Source organism: Sinocyclocheilus anshuiensis, unplaced genomic scaffold, assembly GCF_001515605.1.
Source record: "Sinocyclocheilus anshuiensis isolate Anshui unplaced genomic scaffold, SAMN03320099.WGS_v1.1 scaffold267, whole genome shotgun sequence".
In the NCBI taxonomy this organism is placed as follows: Eukaryota; Metazoa; Chordata; class Actinopteri; order Cypriniformes; family Cyprinidae; genus Sinocyclocheilus; species Sinocyclocheilus anshuiensis.
The window spans coordinates 3,018,637-3,041,563 of NW_015552637.1; the positions used below are offsets into that span (position 1 = coordinate 3,018,637).

Consider the following 22,927-nt stretch of genomic DNA (forward strand, 5'->3'; position numbering starts at 1 on the left):
CTGTTCTAGTACACCCCCAAAACAAAATCAAGACTTTGTAAAAGAGCATAATAGGACCCCTTTAATATTTATTTAGCACTTAGCAAGTTAACTTCGAATCCTGCATAATATACACTACCATTCAAAAGTGTGGGGTCAGAAAGATTTTGTATATTGTTTTTGAAATCTCTTATGCTCACAAAGGCTGCATTTATTTGATTAAAGATATAGTAATTTTGTGAAATATTATTACAATTTAAAACAACTTTTAAACAACGTTTTCTAATCCAATATATCTTTAAAATTCATTTTATTCCTGAGGCAAAGCTGTATTTTCAGCATCAGTAATCCAGTCTTCAGTGTCATATGATCCTTCAGAAATCATTCTAATATGCTGATCTACACAAGAAACATTTCTTTTTATTATCAAATGTTCAAAATAGTTGTGCTGCTTAATACCTTTGTGGAAACCGTGATGCATTTTTTCCAGGATTCTTTGATAAATAGAAAGTTCAAACAGGATTTATTTGAAATTTGAAAGATTTCCTAACATTATACATGTCTTTACAGTCACTTTTATTCAATTTAATGCATCCTTATTGAATCAAAGTATTAATTTCTTTCAAAAACAACAACAAAAAAAATCTTACAGACTCCAAATTTTGAATAGTAGTGTATGTGACCACTTCGAACAAACAGTTCAAAACTAGCTTCTGGTTAACAGTATGTTATATGCACTTTGCATGCTTGCATGTGTTGATGCTTTACTTGCAATGCAAGTGCAATGATGTATATCCATTTAACTTTTCATGTATTCCACCATGACTAGCACCAAAGGCCGAGGGGTAGATAACGTCATTCTGAAGAACTACAGGATAAATATATAGGCTTACATAACAGACTATCCAGTATCTTGTTAACAGAATTAGGTGAGTTAGGTATTAAGGCTACACAGGACCCTACGGGACCGCTGTGGACCTGACTCCTCTCCACTGATTACCTGAAGCGCATTTCCCACATCACCCCGAGATCTGCACTTATTTCATTATTGCAGGCTTATGTCCACATGGACGAATTTATACCGCGCTCTCCCTGACCCATTTGCAGCCAGCCAAAAGCACTTATTGCGGCATGTACGCTCGCCTGCTATAAAACCACTCTCAGTGGTTTCTCAGAGACCGAATGGCCTGTCAGGGTCATTTTCATTTAAAAACATTAAAACACTCTAACCATCGCTCACATCGAGCTGGAAATGACAGTATAATTTGGCGGGATACATGAGGGCAGGTTATTAAAACGTAGCGGGATATGTGGTGCGGTTTTAATGGCGGCTCTGACACAGGATGAAAAGACGCTCAGCGTGCGGCCATCGATAACACTTCTCTCTCCCGCCATCCTCTCCAGCAATTAGAAGCACTATGAAAAGGCAAACTGTGCTGTGATTTGCAGTGATTGCCTGAGGGCACGGCCTCTAAAAGACAGGAGAAAGTCAAACAATGAGAACAGCAAAATCACCAATAACATTAAAGAGCAACCAATGCAAAATGCTAATAAAACATCAATCATTATTACACGGATCTCAGAAATACTCTGATTGATCAAATCCCAACATTCTGCCTGCCATCAATAACAACTGTTAAACTATATTATTGACTGCTATTCCAGGCGACCAGTTTTCTACACAGCAGTGCTAGTTTTACATCTCTCGTATGGCTCCACCGTCTCTTTCTTATCACTTAATAAAGCCAAATTTCAACTCAAATCAATATTTCATGTCCATTTATTGAAACAGCAGGGTATAATATATAGTCAACAGATCATTATAGCAAAATAAACCTCTTTAGCTTGATACAAGTCCCATTTGTTCCCTTCTACAATGTAATTCAGTGGGATTTGTCCTTTTTTTTTAGCCATAGGCTAAAATTACTAGTCAATGTCTATCAAAAAATGCTTTTGGGAATTGAAATAAAGATGAAATTAAATAAATATTTTAACAAAATTAAATTTTTAGTAAAGTAAAATAAGTAAAATATAAAATTAAATATTAAAATGACTAAGACTGAAATAAAAATAAATTAAAATATTTACTAAATGTAATAAAACACTTAACACATAAACGTATAAACTTATTTTACTAAACACTTATATTAATAAAACTGTAATAAATGAAAAAAATCAAAACATTAATAAATAACTAAAACAACACTGGTCATTGTGAAAATTTAGCTACGATTGGTTTAGTACCACAAAGATTTATTCAAATCCCTATCATTAAATGCAGAAATAGTAATAACGATACTAGTAACAATCACAACTAGTAGTTTTGTAGGTATCACGTGCTGTACTGATCAGAAAACCATATAATTATATCTGTTTTTTACTCTAACATTCAACAAAACAGCTACTCAAGAGTGAGTAAATGAAGTGAACACAAAGCAGGTGTATTTGCTAACCCGTGTTCTGTGAGCGCACTGAAGGACCTTCTTGATTTGGGGAAACATCGTCAAATCAGCAGCACAATCAAATGGGCTTAGATGAAAGGAAAGCCATCTCCTGCTCTCTCTAAAGCCTCTGACCTCTCCTCACAATCCCTTCAGACCCCACTAACCCGCACAAGCATCGGGCTTATTTCACAGATCACAGTATTCACTCTGTGTACTGGGAGAAACACTGAGAAAAGCTTTTCAATATGGTAATATAAAACAGAAAAGAAAGAGGAGACCGAGATGAGAGATAAGAGAAAATGAGACAAGAAGAGATGGAGATGAGAGCAAAAAGAGGGAGTGGAGAACAAGAGGAAAAAGAATGGAGACAGATAAAGAAAATAGGTGAGATCAAGGACAAAATCAGAAAAGAGAGGGGAGAAACAGATTTGATAGATGAGAAAGAGAGGAAAAAGAGGAGACCGGCAAGAAAGACAGGAGACAGAGGGGAATGAGAGAATAAAGAGGAGAGACAGACATGAGTGCATGGAGAGAAAGAGTGGAGAACATTAAGTGAAACTATGGAGATACTGTAAAAGATGAGACCGACGAGAAAAAGAGAAGACATGGAAGAAAGAGAAGAGACAGATGTGAGAGCAAGGGCAGAGAGAAGAATGAGAGGAGAATGGAGACATCAAAAGAGATGAGCTCTAGAAGAAAAGAAGAGAAAGAGATGAAATCGATGAGAGGAGAAAGGAGAAAGAGGAGAAAAGTTGAGAGAATGAGAGCAAAAAGTTGGTGGCGAATGAGAGGAGAAACTATGGAGACGGATATAAAAAAGAGGAGAGATCTAGGCAGAAAAGAGGAGAAATATGAGAGAAATAAGAAAGAGTGGAGACAGTAACAAGAGAGAAGACAGAGATGAGAGTAAAAAGTGGAGAATGAGAGGAGAAACTATGTTTATCTTCTAGATTAGCCCTAGAAGAAAAGAAGAGAAATGAAATTGACGAGAAAGAGGAAAAAGAGGAGAAAGGATAAAGAGAGGAGAAAGACAAGAGCAAAGAGAGAAGAGAAAGAGAGGTGAAAAGTTGAGACAATGAGAGCAAAAAGAGATGGTGGAGAACTAGAGGAGAAACTATGGAGATAGATATTTAAAAAAAAGGCAGAAAAGAGGAGAAATATGAGAGAAATAAGAAAGAGAGGAAAAAAGGAGGCCGAGAACGAGATGAAATGGATGAAAGCAAAACGTGGAGAAGGAGTGGAGAAACTATGGAGACATGAAAAAGAGGTGAGATCTTGAAGAAAAAGGAGAAATGAGAGGAAAAAGGACAGAAAGAGAGGAGAGCAAGAAGAGCGTGAAGAATGAGAGGAGATAGAATAAAGACATACATGAGGTGAGATCAAGCAGAGAATCAAGAGGGGAGAAGATGAGATGGATAAGGAGGAGAAGAAAAAGTGAGGATACAGAGATGAGAGCAAGGACAGAAAGAGAAGAGAGTTGACATGAGAGAATCAGGAGACAAAGAGGACAAGTGAGACTGAGGTGAATGAGCAGAGAGCAAGAAGAGAACAAGAGGAGGCAGAAAACAGGAAGTCAGAGCTTTCTAAACACTCACACAATGTGAACATCTTCATACACTCACACACACAGATGAAACTCATGAAACAAACACACAGAGTCTGCTATACTGAAGACAGCCAGATGCTCATTTACCTATTGTGTATCCTCGTTTCAGATCGCTGCACCGCGGACCTCGGCGCTGGGAATTGGTGGTGTTGTTTTCTTGCACCTCAGATGTGGTTGTCTTGGCAACAGGTGGTGAAGATCTGTTTAAGGACAGACTCGGGATGAGCCGTGCTGGAAAACCTTGAGAGCCGATATCCACTGACTGGGACTTCTTCTTCAGTCTGAGAGGAAACAGCACAGGAGACATGCAGAACTGAGTCTTCAAACCACATGGGGTTTGCAAACTTATGGACCGTGTGTGCAACTGTACATCTTTTTTGTGCTGCTAAAGGCCTGCTTTCATTGATTCCATCTAAACTGTTGTGTATGACTAGATCTACATGAGAAGAACTTTTCTTTGCCAGTCAATTATTGTGGTGTCATGCATCCATAAAAGCCAACAGATGGAGGCAACAGGTGACATTTTGACCCAGATTCTTGAGGAGTACAATATGTGACTGAGCTTTGTGACACATGACTCTTATGATAATTAAAAAACAGAACTATTTCTTTCTAATGGGTAATCAGACTTTTTAATGGCTTTTGATGGAAATCTGTTTTATATCATACATAAAAAAAGCTTCTATTATTTTATAAGATATGTGACATTTGCAACTCTTAGGGGGAAGTCGTGGCCTAATGGTTAGAGAGTCGGACTCGTAACCCAAAGGTTGCGGGTTCGAGTCTCGTACTAGCAGGGATTGTAGGTGGGGGGAGTGAATGTACAGTGCTCTCTTCCACCTTCAATACCACGACTGAGGTGCCCTTGAGCAAGGCACCGAACCCCCAACTGCTCCCTGGGTGCCGCAGCATAAATGGCTGCCCACTGCTCCGGGTGTGTGTGTTCACTTTGGATGGGTTAAATGCAGAGCACTAATTCCTAGTATGGGTCACCATACTTGGCCACATGTCACGTCACTTAAAGTCATACTGCAGGATTTTTATGGTATGGTATAGGATGGTAAAACTATGGTACTAATATACTATGGCACTAAATTATTGTATACAGTATATTCATATTTAAATGGTACTCTAAAGTACTTAAAACACCATATGATTAAAAAAATGTGATAACGGTGTAAGTAATTGAGACAGATATAGTACATGCATGAGGTTTCATTGTGCAGCTTAAGTAGAAAAATGCAACATGGCACAGTAAATTTGCCTTCGGGTCACTCTAATATATTCCCAAATTTATCTGCAATTGTAAAAATGCTGCATTATTCAAGAAAGTCGTTTTAGATAAAAACTACTGAACAAGACGATGAAAAGTTGAATTCCTTCGCTCAGGGCAAATGTTGAATCTTTAAAGTGATTTGCTTTAAAACATGTAGTGAACCTAAAGAAAGGCAGATCACTGGAGCCAGGATCAGTTCATTGTTTGATCTCACAGTCAATCATCTTCACTTTCCATCTCGACTTATAATTGAGACAAAAAGCCTGAAAGAGCAAAACAACATTCCCAGGAATCCTGCCAATCATCTTCGGGTCAATCCTGAAATGCTGCCAGCATGAGAAATCAGATAGACAGCATGTGCTGCTATGTGTTAAAGAACCAGGAAATGAAGAGTCAGATTGAATCTGCAGACAATTTCATATTTCAGAATTTTTTATTTTGGTGGTGGTGGCATAGATTTAAACATGGTACAATAAGAGCACTACACTCTTATTGGTAGCTGTAAAAATAAACAGTAAAAATGCAGGGGTGCCATAAGTTTGGACGGGCGTTCAAATTCTAGTTTGGCAGCTTCAAAACTGCGCCACCTACTGGTCATAAATCAGTAATAGAAATATTATGACAATAAAAATAATCATAAAACAATAATAATATATAAAATAGATAAGATAATAATATACTTGTATATTATAATAATATTTAAAAAAAATAATATTTTATCATTCTGAATAATTATTTTTAGTCACTTTTAGCTGTGTTACTTACAGAAGCACCAAAGCTCAATGTGTTCATTTCATAAACATACAGATCGCTGCACCGCGGACCTCGGCGCTGGGAATTGGTGGTGTTGTTTTCTTGCACCTCAGATGTGGTTGTCTTGGCAACAGGTGGTGAAGATCTGTTTAAGGACAGACTCGGGATGAGCCGTGCTGGAAAACCTTGAGAGCCGATATCCACTGACTGGGACTTCTTCTTCAGTCTGAGAGGAAACAGCACAGGAGACATGCAGAACTGAGTCTTCAAACCACATGGGGTTTGCAAACTTATGGACCGTGTGTGCAACTGTACATCTTTTTTGTGCTGCTAAAGGCCTGCTTTCATTGATTCCATCTAAACTGTTGTGTATGACTAGATCTACATGAGAAGAACTTTTCTTTGCCAGTCAATTATTGTGGTGTCATGCATCCATAAAAGCCAACAGATGGAGGCAACAGGTGACATTTTGACCCAGATTCTTGAGGAGTACAATATGTGACTGAGCTTTGTGACACATGACTCTTATGATAATTAAAAAACAGAACTATTTCTTTCTAATGGGTAATCAGACTTTTTAATGGCTTTTGATGGAAATCTGTTTTATATCATACATAAAAAAAGCTTCTATTATTTTATAAGATATGTGACATTTGCAACTCTTAGGGGGAAGTCGTGGCCTAATGGTTAGAGAGTCGGACTCGTAACCCAAAGGTTGCGGGTTCGAGTCTCGTACTAGCAGGGATTGTAGGTGGGGGGAGTGAATGTACAGTGCTCTCTTCCACCTTCAATACCACGACTGAGGTGCCCTTGAGCAAGGCACCGAACCCCCAACTGCTCCCTGGGTGCCGCAGCATAAATGGCTGCCCACTGCTCCGGGTGTGTGTGTTCACTTTGGATGGGTTAAATGCAGAGCACTAATTCCTAGTATGGGTCACCATACTTGGCCACATGTCACGTCACTTAAAGTCATACTGCAGGATTTTTATGGTATGGTATAGGATGGTAAAACTATGGTACTAATATACTATGGCACTAAATTATTGTATACAGTATATTCATATTTAAATGGTACTCTAAAGTACTTAAAACACCATATGATTAAAAAAATGTGATAACGGTGTAAGTAATTGAGACAGATATAGTACATGCATGAGGTTTCATTGTGCAGCTTAAGTAGAAAAATGCAACATGGCACAGTAAATTTGCCTTCGGGTCACTCTAATATATTCCCAAATTTATCTGCAATTGTAAAAATGCTGCATTATTCAAGAAAGTCGTTTTAGATAAAAACTACTGAACAAGACGATGAAAAGTTGAATTCCTTCGCTCAGGGCAAATGTTGAATCTTTAAAGTGATTTGCTTTAAAACATGTAGTGAACCTAAAGAAAGGCAGATCACTGGAGCCAGGATCAGTTCATTGTTTGATCTCACAGTCAATCATCTTCACTTTCCATCTCGACTTATAATTGAGACAAAAAGCCTGAAAGAGCAAAACAACATTCCCAGGAATCCTGCCAATCATCTTCGGGTCAATCCTGAAATGCTGCCAGCATGAGAAATCAGATAGACAGCATGTGCTGCTATGTGTTAAAGAACCAGGAAATGAAGAGTCAGATTGAATCTGCAGACAATTTCATATTTCAGAATTTTTTATTTTGGTGGTGGTGGCATAGATTTAAACATGGTACAATAAGAGCACTACACTCTTATTGGTAGCTGTAAAAATAAACAGTAAAAATGCAGGGGTGCCATAAGTTTGGACGGGCGTTCAAATTCTAGTTTGGCAGCTTCAAAACTGCGCCACCTACTGGTCATAAATCAGTAATAGAAATATTATGACAATAAAAATAATCATAAAACAATAATAATATATAAAATAGATAAGATAATAATATACTTGTATATTATAATAATATTTAAAAAAAATAATATTTTATCATTCTGAATAATTATTTTTAGTCACTTTTAGCTGTGTTACTTACAGAAGCACCAAAGCTCAATGTGTTCATTTCATAAACATATGATGTCTGCTTGGCAAAAGGTTAAGGAAAACAGCATTATGAGCAAGATATTGATCCCACATGTCAAAAATGGTCATCATGTATTCTAAACTTCTTTATAATCAGTTGAAAAAATCTTGCATATAGACAAACATTAAATTATTCTCTCCTAACAGAGATGTGTGTGTGTGTGTGTGTGGGACAGCTGTCTAAATAAACAGCTCACAAAGGAGCCTCCAGCACCTCTGACTACATGCTGATGGTAGACCCCAGGTGTGGTTTCCCCCCTCTCTCTGTTTGGATGGGTTAAATGCAGAGCACTAATTCCTAGTATGGGTCACCATACTTGGCCACATGTCACGTCACTTAAAGTCATACTGCAGGATTTTTATGGTATGGTATAGGATGGTAAAACTATGGTACTAATATACTATGGCACTAAATTATTGTATACAGTATATTCATATTTAAATGGTACTCTAAAGTACTTAAAACACCATATGATTAAAAAAATGTGATAACGGTGTAAGTAATTGAGACAGATATAGTACATGCATGAGGTTTCATTGTGCAGCTTAAGTAGAAAAATGCAACATGGCACAGTAAATTTGCCTTCGGGTCACTCTAATATATTCCCAAATTTATCTGCAATTGTAAAAATGCTGCATTATTCAAGAAAGTCGTTTTAGATAAAAACTACTGAACAAGACGATGAAAAGTTGAATTCCTTCGCTCAGGGCAAATGTTGAATCTTTAAAGTGATTTGCTTTAAAACATGTAGTGAACCTAAAGAAAGGCAGATCACTGGAGCCAGGATCAGTTCATTGTTTGATCTCACAGTCAATCATCTTCACTTTCCATCTCGACTTATAATTGAGACAAAAAGCCTGAAAGAGCAAAACAACATTCCCAGGAATCCTGCCAATCATCTTCGGGTCAATCCTGAAATGCTGCCAGCATGAGAAATCAGATAGACAGCATGTGCTGCTATGTGTTAAAGAACCAGGAAATGAAGAGTCAGATTGAATCTGCAGACAATTTCATATTTCAGAATTTTTTATTTTGGTGGTGGTGGCATAGATTTAAACATGGTACAATAAGAGCACTACACTCTTATTGGTAGCTGTAAAAATAAACAGTAAAAATGCAGGGGTGCCATAAGTTTGGACGGGCGTTCAAATTCTAGTTTGGCAGCTTCAAAACTGCGCCACCTACTGGTCATAAATCAGTAATAGAAATATTATGACAATAAAAATAATCATAAAACAATAATAATATATAAAATAGATAAGATAATAATATACTTGTATATTATAATAATATTTAAAAAAAATAATATTTTATCATTCTGAATAATTATTTTTAGTCACTTTTAGCTGTGTTACTTACAGAAGCACCAAAGCTCAATGTGTTCATTTCATAAACATATGATGTCTGCTTGGCAAAAGGTTAAGGAAAACAGCATTATGAGCAAGATATTGATCCCACATGTCAAAAATGGTCATCATGTATTCTAAACTTCTTTATAATCAGTTGAAAAAATCTTGCATATAGACAAACATTAAATTATTCTCTCCTAACAGAGATGTGTGTGTGTGTGTGTGTGGGACAGCTGTCTAAATAAACAGCTCACAAAGGAGCCTCCAGCACCTCTGACTACATGCTGATGGTAGACCCCAGGTGTGGTTTCCCCCCTCTCTCTGTCTCTCTCTCTCAAACCAGCTCACCATTACATAATATGTGCAATCAGCCAGAAGACAAACACCGGCCGGCAAGATTACACGGTTAAGGAAGCCCAACAAAAACAAGAACTAGTTAGACAACACAGGGCAGCAAGTCAACCAGAAAACTGAAGCCAGACGGTCAAACTTTACACAAGAGTCCAACTCAACCAGCTCAAAAACACCAAACCACCAAACCACCAAACCAGTCACCTCAAAGAGCAGGCAATCCCTGAATGTAGAGCGATTAACTTTACAATTAAAAAGTTGATTAGAAATATTTTATACCAAAAAAAAAAAAGACAAAAATGCTTAAATCCAACTAAAATATATTATATAAACAATAGAAATGTTTATTTCTAAAAATATTCTAAAACCTGTTTTTATGCTTTATTTTTATTGCGTTATTAGCTTACCAACCAATGCGACACACACACACACAACCAGTCAAAAGTTTGGAATAATTCAGATTTTTTTTTAAATGTCTTCAAGTCTCTTATGTTCACCAACGATGCATTTATTTGAACTAAACTAAACTAAACTAAACTAAACTAAACTAAACTAAACTAAAATTAAAACCAGTTTAATATGCTGAGCTGGCTTTCAAGAAACAATTCTCATTATTATCAATGTAGAAAACAAGATTTTTGTGGAATCCATAAAAACTAAGCAGCAAAAACATTAACAAAAGTAATAACCATTAATAACTGATTAATTACCAACAGTAATTGAAAACATCTGAATACCAAATCAGAATATTAAAATGATTTATGAAGAATCATGTGACACAAAAGACTGGAGTAATGTGGCTGTGGCTAGAGTAATAGCTGTGGAACTTCAGCTTTGCCATTGCAAAATATATTACTTTTAATAGAATAATATTACTTTTCAACAGTATTTTTGACCAAATAAATCCAGACTTGGTGAGCATAAGAGACCCCTTTCAAAAATCTTAAACTTTTGACTGGTTAAAAAGTGAACATAAACAAATTAGGTTCACTCAAAGTAATTCATTTAGTCAATTAACAAACATTTTTGTGCAATGATGTGGATCAAAGATTCAGATCAGTGAAGTATCAATGACACTAGAAGACACAATCATGCAGCTAGTTTGTGATTTGTTCAGTCAGACAGGCACCTGTAGACAGACACACTTTTAATTTCTCCATTTAGATGCTCCTGTTGTTCCTGTGAATGCAAAACCGTCCGCTTTTGAATTGAAAATGAGGGCCGAATGGCGAGTCGTCGCTGAGGTCCCGCTCCCGCTGTGATGCGGGGTGTGTAATAACTAGCTGGCGCAGCGCTCTTTCATTCCTCCATACGGACGAGATGTGGTGCCAATCATCGCCGTGGCTTTATCTGTTATTCAGCTCAGAAAGACAGTGAGGGGGAGAGGAGGGTCTGGCCAGCTTCCAGTCTTCGTAACACCAGATGTAAACAAAGCACCAGCTTTCCTTCAAACAATAATAACCACAGCCGCCTCGCTGCATGACTTCTGCTCTTATTAGGAGAACGTATTCATGCCGAAGCTGTATTTTAACCATCAGCACCGGCCGTCGCTGCTCGAGTGTTTATGTAAACAACATTCTCCTTCAATTAAGGGGTAGATTATGTGATTCGCAGACGCAGAGGCTGCACTGAATCGGTACAGAACATCTGCCGTGAAAACACTGCTTATATATAATATAAGCTATAATTAGAAAATCAGTTTTCTAAGTCAAAATAATCAGAACCGGGAAACCCTCCTAAGCTGCTGAGCAGAAGATGCTAGAAGTCAAGCAAGGTCACCAGAAGACAGACACCATGGTGTAAGGGGGAATATCATGAGAGCATGTAAGGATCGTGAAAGCCTATTACTGCATTAAAAAAAAAAGTAAAAAACAAACAAACAAAAAAAAAACATACATAGCAGACTGTACTCTCTCATTATATAACTTTAATTTTTGTATTCTTCATTATTAATTATGTATTAAAGGTCCCCTGAAATGCTTAGAAACACGCAGCGTTATAGCCAATAGCGTTCGTTTATATCACAGCTTGGGCTAGAGTCGTTCAGAGCCGTTGAGCTCCGTAACGCCGCATTTGACAGGGTATGCCAGCCACAATCTCATCCATATTGCTATAAAATATAGCATTATGTGTAGAATTCAAATAGCTCCGATACATTTTGTGGTCTGCGCCGACTTGCGCATGTGATCCGCTCCGTGCTATCGTGTCTCTGGACCGGAGCAGAGTGTGTGTGCGGTGCGGTGGTTAGCGTGACACAGCCTGCCAGGTCACCGGGAATAGTCCCGGTTCTCCCGATGAACAGTCCGCGCCTGATTTCCACAGACAAACGCAGAACGTGCAGGATTCATATATTGTCTTTTCGCGGCTTAATATTCACAGACACTAGTCCATATCGCGTTTTGATTCAAGTGTACTGACCTACTTTTGATTTATTCAATAAATATATATATATATATGTATTATATATGTACACATATATACATATATATAAATATAATTACGTTTAAATGAGCTACAACTGTCAATTTAACAATTTAATTTAGTGTGATTATTAAAAAATAAATAAATAAAATTAAATCCTATTATTGGAGCAATGCAAGCTTGTAAAACAGCACCATTTGACAAAATGGCCCAAGATGTCTATCTGGCAGTATTAAATAGCTTACAATTAAAAATAATTTTTTAACTTTAATGAGATTTTTTTTGCACTGCATTACTGAGAACTGCAGATAAAATGTGCTTAACTACCATGAACACAATGTCACAAACCACACATCTTAATGGTTCCAAAAAAAACAAAACAATAAATAAAACAAAAAAACTAATTTATTTATTTATTTTTTTACTGTAAAATAAAAATGCTTTCTCTTTTGATTTGGGGTGAAATATGACCGGGTTATGTTCTGGACAGGCTTCATGAGATTCACCCACACCTCCTTCTTTCTCTGACTGTGTTTTTGAACCTCTAAAACATCCCAAATCCCCCTACTCACAGGACGTGGGATGGATCAGTGGGAAAACAGGGTGGTGGGAAATTGCAGAGAGATTAAACGCTTTAGCAGGCGGCTGATGGCGGCCGTGAGTGTGGCTGCTCTTTATCGCGGCCAACAGAGTACGACGGGGACACGTTGGGTGGGGAGCAGAAGGGGATCGGTGTGTGTGTGTGTTACAGTACCTCCGATACTTATCTTACAGCTAATGTGTAAAGGAGTTAGAAGAAGAGCTGGCATTTGGTTCTCTTCTTCCTCATGCTCCATGCAGAGAGAGTTGCGTTGCCAGACATTCGGAGATTAAGCATAGTAGTCACATGCTTTGGCAAAAGATGCATAAACAACAGGGAATTCAGGCAAAGCCAGAGCACACTTATCTCGCTCGGAAAGATGGATTTGAGCCCGAGTGAAACTCAGATCTGGTGTGCACATGGAACTAAACATCTCAGCGTGAAGGATTGACGTCAACGCTGCGGCCTGCTTGTTGCACAGATCTTTGAAGACAAATATTACAGATACTCTCGGGTGCCATTACCATGACCAGACTACATGCAATGAAACTAAATGAGGGCATGAGAAAGACATGTCATTTAGAGGAGACAAGCAGCTCCTGTGGGCCCTCACTGCCACTTACACGTGGCTCTTATGAGAGAGTTATGGGACACTGGCCTTGACAGGCCTCGGCTTTTTCAAACGCCTGATGGCTTAATCGAGTCAGCCGAGGAGAGGGATATAATATAGCTTGAGACAGCCTCAAAGTGCAAACATGACACAGCACTATATGAAGTAAATCTGATTAAATCAAAATGCTATCTAGTAACAAATACTAGCTATATAAATTAAAGAAATAGTTCACCCAAAAAATGAAAATTTACTCACAGTCAGGCCATCCAAGATGTAAATGAGTTTGTTTCTTCATCAGAAAAGATTTGAAGACATTTTGCATTACATCACTTACTCACCATTGGTGAATGGGTGCCGTCAGAATAAGTGTCCAAACAGCTGATAGAAACATTCCAATAATCCACAAGTAATCCACACCACTCCAGTCCATCAATTAATGTTTTGTGAAGTGAAAAGCTGCACAAAAAAGCTGTTTGTAAGAAACAAATCCCTCATTAAGACGTTTTTGTCTTCAGACTGTTGCTTCCGGCTAAAATATGGGCCCTCTATCCATAACACTACTTTTTACAGTGAAAACGTTGTCTCGTCTAACTCAGGAGAGAAATAAGCACAGATATAGCACTGTTTATACGTGAAAACAGTCCAAAACAGTTCTAAACAAATATGCTGGTGGATTTTGATGTGAGATGGAATTTCTGGAAGATGTGTTATTATAGATTATGGACTCATATTTTGGCCAGAAGTGACAGCTTAAAGTTAAAATGCATTAATGATGAATTTGTTACTTAAAAATATGCAGCTTTTTGCCACGCAGTATGTTAATTGTTGGACTGGAGTCGTGTGGATTACTTGTCGAATATTGTGATGTTTTTATCAGTTGTTTGGACTCTCATTCTGACGGCACCCATGAAAAAATGCAATACTCCAAGGCACTCTTATAGTAAAGATAAAAAGCCTTTAATTAACCAGGCTACATCATTAAAAATATTAAATCCTATCTTATCCTACATTATTATTTATCTAGATTATATACTTATCTAATTATTTATTATTCTTTAAAAAAATATTATTAATTATTTTTAATTTATTATTTATGTTTAATATATACATAATACATATATTTGATTTATATATGGATATGTGAATGCGCGCGCACCCCCCATATATATAATAAAAACACACACATACATACAGTATACCTGTATGACTGTCAATTTTAAAATTGAACGTGTTTACTAAAAAATAATTAATATAAAAACAAACTATAAAAAAAAAATATAATAATCCATTGGTGAGCAAGTGATGTAATGCTACATTTCTCCAAATCTGTTGAGATGAAGAAACAAACATGTCTACATCTTGGAGTAAATTTTCAGCAAATTCTCATTTCAGCATATTAAAATATATCAAATTATTATCAAGTGGTTGGCGGTAAAGCATGTGCAATACAAGTGACAAAATGTTGGATGCCACACTGAAGTAGATATGTAAAATAGTGAAATGTTTATCACTGCATAATGCATTTTAACAGTATTTCAGAAAAAAAAGTAGGCAGTGTGCACTGTAGTAAGTATATATTATGCACTAGTAGTTTGTCACACTACACCGCTTCTCCTTGGAAAGTTTCATAAAACTATTGTCAAACTCAAACTACTAAAAAATAACTTAGTAGCCTTTCTACCAAATTGATCCTTCGCATGGAGCTTGATTGACGGGTGATCTGTCCAATCATAACGCAGAATCCACCATTTTGACTGACAAATAAACCCGCGGTTGAAACAAGATACCTTCTGATGTTCGTTCATGTTTATTTCGTGCTTTAACTAGTAACTAGTAAATGGTTCACATGCAACTTAAACTAAGGCGACAGAGATCTGTCACGACACAAAACGGTATTTATTGTTTGAATTTCTTAAAAAAATTGTACAAAAATTACACACCAAAGGTAACCTGCTCTTTCTTGTCTGTCGGCATGTTGTCTGTGTCCTCTGCTCTGCGATATATTTAACACTGCATGAGAAAATGATGTGTGGCTTGTCGCACATATCAACAGTAAGCAAGGGGGGCGGGTCTTTGCGAAGAGTCAATTACTCTCCAATACCGGTAGCTACTTCATAAATGCATGAAGCTGTTTAAATTAGGGGGAATTTACATGCATGCAAAAGTACACACACTTAAATAGATGGGGCATTTATAAATTAAAATGTTTCACCACCTTTTGCAGGAATTTCTGATTAACATTCTAAACCACACTGTGTTAAATGGAATTGCATTGCATAAAGCAGGTAAAGTGATAAAGCAGCTTCCCAACAGTTCTGTGAAATAAACATGCGTCTGCACTGGAGTAAACAGCTCGAGGCCTGAACAAACGTTTGGTCACAGTTGCATTAAAATTCAACGTACTGAAGTTTAATACCAGAGGCTACAGGCTGTTTTTGTTTTTATTTGATTTATAACAGTCACTATATTCAACCTCAGGAAAACACAAATGCTCTAAACAACATTATAAAACAGGAAGTGACCTGATTCCCAACCTTACTGAAAGCTCTTTCTAATAAAGCATGACATTCACATACAGTATATGCATGTGATGAACACTTTCAGTAAAACAAACAAGAAAAACATCATATTCATCTGTTTGATCACCTACAGTGTAAACAGAAGAACTGGAGTTCATATGAGAGCAGATCAAATGAAGTTTCGTCCCCTGACATTCCCTCGGTTTCATAACACACTGATGCACAACTGTCATCTTTCTATAAACTGACTGTCACTCTGCACAGCACTTTGCATGCAACCTGCATTTCTGCCCAAATTTTCTGATGAGACATAATTTTTTATCCTCCACGTCTTCTTTTCTCTCTCTGATTTCTCAGCATCAGCTCTTGATGGTGGTATTAGCATGAGAGAGAGAGAGAAAATTGTGTGCGTTTGTAGAGAATGGTGACATCTTTGGGACACAGAGTCTCACAAACTGCTGTCTAAAAGAAAAAACACATAAACGACAGCAAAACAGCAACGTATGAGGCTCAAAGTTGACCATTCTTATATTTGATGGAATATTGAAGTGTTTACTATAAATGATTTATCCATGCACATCAACAACATCTCTTCTCTAAATGTGATGAACTCCCACCCCTTTCCAGCAACCTGTCAATCATGAGATCGCAGCAACTATCAAACACCGATCCGTCACTTCCAAATGGATAAAATGTGCAAGACTTTCAATTAATTAGCCACTATATGTATGTTTATGATAATAAATTCAAATAATATGATAACAAATACCAGTTTGCAATATCAAGCATGAATAATGGACTGATTTTGTACAGCTAAAATAACCGCAAGTGAGTGACACCAAAAGCGTCCACACTACTGAAAAAAAAATTGTGGGAAAAAATAAAATAAAATAAAAATAACCATCGCAGCATTTCATGCTGACTTTAAAATTAGAACTAAAGGTACATTTGGAATGGCATACAACCATACTACTCTTACAGTATGCAATATACCAGCTATAATGTTACTTGTTAAAAAGCTACAATGTTATAAACAAGCTTAAGTTAGCAGTGTTAATAGTTACTTCCCAAAATGTGCATCATACAAGAAAAGCGTATTGTGTAGAATATTGCATCCCACTTTTTTGTGTAACAGCCAATTTGTGTAATTTTAAACTGTGTGATTTTATTAAATGTACAATTTTACAAAAAAAAAGAACCATGTTTATTTCAGAGATAATAACTGGACGTCATTCGCTAAAGTAGATGTAAAATAGTGAGGTCATATGATAATTTAATATTACTATATAAAATACTAGGGCTGTGCAAAAAAAAAAAAAGCAGGCGATTCATTGCCGATTTTAAACGTAATTTTGTGTAGCTTGTCAGTGAACTACGGCTCTGTGTAGTAAATGCCGCTCCATCTGAAAGCAATGCTGGAGATTTACTACTAATCACAGAAGCGGCTTTACTGACGAGATGCGCATGAAAATCGCATTCGATTTTTTGCACAGCCCTACTAAATACTATATGGATTTATATGAATACAAATATTACGAGGTAGCATTTTAGTTGTTTCAGTTCCATTGTCCCAAAGTCAATGTTTTTGTTAATGGGATGGCAAAAAATACATCAGAAATACCCCACTCATGATTTTTTACGCTTTAACGTACAAAGGTGACAACATAGCATACTACTTTCAGGAGTTTAATTGTACATATAAATCTAAATACTTTAACTGCACCAGATCCATATTTAGCAAACTAAAAACATCAAGTGTACAATGACTGAGCAGCAAACATTACTTTGCAGGTACATCTCTCTTGACACTGCCTTTGTGTTTCTAACTAAATCAGCTATAAAACAGAAAATAATGCGCACAGTAGACGCAAACTCATTATGAATCTCGCTGGGATTTAACGATTCCTACGGCATTTACCAGCATGTGCTGGTGGAGTGGGACGGTAGAGTTGTTATCAGAGCACCTCGATAAATCAGCAACTAACAGAGGTGCTGCTATTCATTTCACAACATACATCAATATTACTGAAACGCAGCCAGCAGACAAGAGCTGATAACCCGGAGGAGTTATGAAAAACCCGGAGGAATACGTCTGTTTCATTACTGCGCTAAATGTGACGCCGGGCAGACTTCTCCCTCGCTGACATCTCACAGACATCTCTCAAGCTGTGTGTTAGTCACACACACACACACACACACACACAATGTTCCTGAGGCCTTGAGTTAACCGCAGTCTCTCAATAACTCTCTAGTTGCTAGCCACATTCCTGCTTTCCTGCTCTCTCATTGGTGGAAACGGAGAGCCGAGGGCAAATATGATTGGAGGAGAACATTGATGATTTCAGCAGGAAACTGAACTGAATTACAACACAGAGGAGAGAGAATGAGAGGAAAGGAGAAGAGAGGTTCACTTGTATCCCATGTGTTGTGGTGAAGTGAGAGCACTGTGATGCTGTAAGGGGTCGAGCCGCAGCAGATTCAGGTCAGACTCATTTGTTTTAAGCCACAATTTAATGAGTCACAGGTCAACAGACCAACTCTCACGTCAGACTACTGACCTTGAGATCTCATGATGAACAAATACAAAAAAAGTAATATCTGTAGCCCTGTGAGGTGACAGTCAATGGAAAAAAAAAACTGAAAAAAAAAGTAAATTAAAAAATCCATCAGTATCTATCAAGACGTGGATGAAGAATTTGCATGCGGAAATTGAAATTTGTGTGTTATTGAATAAAAAAAAAAACTGAATCAAAAGCAAAAAGTTAATGTGCATGCGATTAAGTGTATTTTGAATATGTCTAAATTAATTTTTCCTATTATCTATTGCTCCTTTATCATTTTTCCACAGCACTTTATCTAAATAAATTCATATATTTTTTTAGCTAGAACACATTAAATTGATCAAAAGTGACAGTAAAGACATTTATAACGTTACAAAAGATTTCCGTTTCAAATAAAGTCTGTTCTTTTGAACTTTCCATTCATCAAAGAATCCGGATGCACCATGGTTTTCACAAAAATAATAAGCAGTACAACTATTTTCAACATTGATAATAATACTAAATGCTTCTTGATTGGCAAATCAGCATCTTTGAATGGTTTCTGAAGGATCATGTGACACCGAAGACTAGAGTAATGATGCTGAAAAATCCGCTTTGCCATCACAGGAATAAATTACATTTTAAAATATACACAATTAGAAAACAGCTATTTTAAATTGCAATCATATTTCACAATATCACCGCTTTTACAGCATTTTTAAATCAAATAAATGCAGCCTTGGTGAGCATAAAATACTTTTTTCAAAAACATATTGTACTAACCCCAAACTTCTGAATGGTAGAATATATAGAGAGTAGAAATTCTGTAAGTAAATAAAAACAATTTTAGTATAAAATAATTAATACATAAAGTAATTGAGCAAAAATATGAAATCATATAATTGCTTTTTAAACCCACAGAACTCAATTAAAGATGCATTATTGTAAACGCTGATGCAATAACATTTTTTGTATTTGATTAAAAGGCATTTTTCACTAACAGTCTCCAAAAGCAAACTTTTGGACTCCACTTTATATTTAGCACTAGTTTATGTGCTGTAGGGGTCATCTCACTGCGCAGCAGCCAGTTCCACTCTCACAAGACATCTGCTGCTGCTGGCAGGGACCAGTGGACAGAAACAGGGCACATCTGTGCAGACTCCCATCGCTGGCACTGTGGGACGAGGTCACAGGGGAGGACGTGTTTATGAAACATTTGCTGCTTAAAAGCCGTGAGCTACGAGTGAGAGCCGAGCAACATGAAGAGATTTACAGCATGGCCTTTAATGGCTCATATGGGTGGACTCTTGGTTCAGATGGTGGTCTGGGCTCCTGGTGATTTTTTCTGGGTCGACCCGTGGATTTTCACACGTTCCACTCCAACACCTCCTATCCACCAGTCGGTCTGCGCTGGCACAGGGCAGCTGGCATGAAAACGTCACCCTTACATCCCATCAGCAGTCAGCGGGCATCATGCTGGCATGACTGTGCACAATCTGGGCTGGTAGCGATCGCAATGAGAGATGCAAAGGGGAAACTGGACTAGTTTGTACTTGAACTAACGAGTTAAAACATAATGAATCTTGTTTATCATGGATTTATTCAACAGAGACCTGAATAGTTGCCAAATCACAATGGCACAGCTCAGCAGAAGCAGCATTAAAATTCAGTTCAACAGTTCATCCCTTCAAAAGTGCACAGAAGACCGACGTTTGACCCGAGTCATAATCCACAGGTCCATCTGAAATTCCTGTCATGTTCGGGCTCAGGTGGGACATCTGTTTGCTTCCTGAAAGTGAGCCGGGATAAAACCATCCAAGCATACGGTACCGGAGAGAAAAGAGCTGCAGATGAGTACCTCATATTAATTAGTTTCAGAACAGGAGCCACAATCAGTTTATTTTACCCCACATTATTATAGGCCTTATCTATTTGCCTTCAAAAATAACATGCTTTTTATGAATTATTGTGAATTGTGAATCTGTGCAATGTTATTCCCACTTAAAAGTTTTTAAACACGTCAGATTATGGAAGTAAAATTTTAGGCTGCAAAGCGCAATTCATGTGGACTTTAAGTATAACAAAGCTAAATCAATTTTTCATATAATTTAATAAAAAAAAATTTTTTTTGCTCAAAAATAAGATTTTTACTCTTTACACTTTACTCTTATATATTACTCTTAAATATTACTCTTAAGGAGTATCTCTGTCCAGTAAAATCTTGTAAGACAATAAAGAGTATATTTTGAGAAACCATAACTTAAATTAAGAATATTATTAAGGGTATTTTTCTGGCAAATCACAGAAAGCTCTTAACTTGCACAGTAATGTTTTAATATTTGATGTTTAAAACAAGGATGGATGGATGAATAGATTAATTATAATGCAGTATTCCATGCAGTGTGTTTTGACTGTATTACTGCACATATAACACATTAATGTAGATTATCTGGATATTATGTATATAGAAAAATGTATTCAATATAATAGATACAACCTGATTTCTTCAATAAAGAAATTATATACAAAGTGCAAAAATAGTATAGGAGTATTGTGGTAGTATTGTATTACACACATAGCCACAGTGAGCTTGAGAATTAAAACCTCTCAGATGATTTGCTGTCGTCCATTCATTCTGAGAAGACACATCTCAGTTCCAGTCCTGAGCATAATAGCGTTCATCACTCTGAGCATAATAGTGCTCATCTCTACGACATTTTCCAAGAACAGCCGTCAGTCTTAAGATCCAGCCTTGAGTTTTTATTTCGATGAGGAGACAAAGGAACTGTGGGAGCTTCATTTGATCGAATTGTTCCAGATGGTTCTGGACTTTCAGTGGTAGTGCGGCCCATTGTAATGTATACGTCTTTAAATTGCTCCTATTTGAGCGTGTCACGTTGTATGACAGTTGCAAACATGTGCTGCTGCTGAAGAGAGAAGGAATGATGAACATTGTTCTGCCTTGAAAGCTTATGATTATCAGAAATAACAGGCCAGTGAATGAGAGAGAGTGAGCAGCACTCAGGTAGAATGAAAGACTTTTTGAATCAGTCTTTTAGTTCCAGCTCCTGCCTGCAGTCTGACCAACTCAACCACTAGCTGCAGAGAAGACTCACAGAGCAAACTCCTAACAGCATGTTCACAAAACTCTTCTTTAGGTTTTCAACTCTTCTGATCCTACATTGTGTGTAATTCAATACTATACTGTATGTACTGTAAATGTAATGAAATAACTTGTGCAAGACATTTGTTCACTCAGTGTTATCTATTTGTCTATCCATCCATACATCTACAATATCTATCCATCCATCCATTCAACCATCCATGTATCCATCTACAATATCCATCCGTCAATCAATCCTTCCATCGATCTACAAAATATATCCATCCATTTATCCATCTACAATATCCATCCATCCATCTACATTTCAAGACTCAAGATTTTTATTTGTCACATACATGGTTATATAGAGAATATATGACCAGCAGTGAAATGTAAGTTTTTTTTTTTCTCAAGAGATATGTAGATATGTTCATATGAATAGATATGAACATATCTATTCATCCACCCACCCATTCATCTACAATATTGATCCAGCATTCATCCATCTACAACATCCATCCATCCACAATATCTATCCATCCATCTGCCCATCCTTTTACAATATCTCTTCCTCATTCATCCATCTACAATATCTGTCCATCATTCATCCATCTACAATATCTATCTATCCATCCATCCATCAATCCAGCCATTCATCCATTATTCGTCCATGCATTCACAATATCTATCCAACACTCATCCATCCACAACATCTATCCATCTGTCCAACCAACCACAATATCCATCCATCTACAATATCCATACATCCATCTACAATATCAATCCATCCATCCATCCATCCACAATATTCCTTGCTCCATCTACACTATCTGTCCATGCATATCTATCCATCCATCTACAATATCCATCCATCCTTCCATCCACAATATCTGTTGCTCCATCTACAGTATCTGTCCATGCATGTCTATCCATCCATCTATCCATCCACAATATCATCCATCCATCCATACATCCATCCACCTACAATATCCATCCATCCATCCACAATATCCATCCATCCATCTACAGTATCTGTCCATGCATAATATTTATCATCCATCTACAATATCCATCCATCCATCTATCCATAATGTCCATTCATCGCTCCATCTACAGTATCTGTCCATCCATAATATCTTTTTATCCATTGACAATATCCATCCATCCATCATCCATCCATTGACAATATCCATCCACCCACAATATCCATCCATCTATCCACAATATCTATCCATCCATCCATCCATCCATCCATCCATTCTCAGAGTTCTGACTGAGTCATTCACCATAACGGTCTACACTGTCTTCCTCCATCTGGACACAACAGATGGTGGATGAATTCAAGACGGGGCCGTTATC

The 22,927-nt window shown here is 37.1% G+C and overlaps 1 protein-coding gene across 7 annotated transcripts in view; it reads right to left on the reverse strand.

Moving 5' to 3' along the window:
- LOC107666800 (oxidation resistance protein 1-like) overlaps nucleotides 1-22,927 on the reverse strand; it is a 172,470-nt gene that overhangs the window by 87,628 nt on the left and 61,915 nt on the right. For 4 of the 7 annotated variants that reach the window (XM_016458247.1, XM_016458245.1, XM_016458248.1 and 1 more), the window contains 2 exons: nucleotides 6,130-6,284; nucleotides 4,117-4,155 (listed from right to left, as the gene is read on the reverse strand). In XM_016458247.1, the coding sequence (XP_016313733.1) occupies nucleotides 4,117-4,155; nucleotides 6,130-6,284 (194 nt within the window). Of the gene's footprint in view, nucleotides 1-4,116; nucleotides 4,339-6,129; nucleotides 6,285-22,927 lie in introns of those variants that run through there. The other 3 variants (XM_016458246.1, XM_016458243.1, XM_016458249.1) reach the window with 1 other exon arrangement.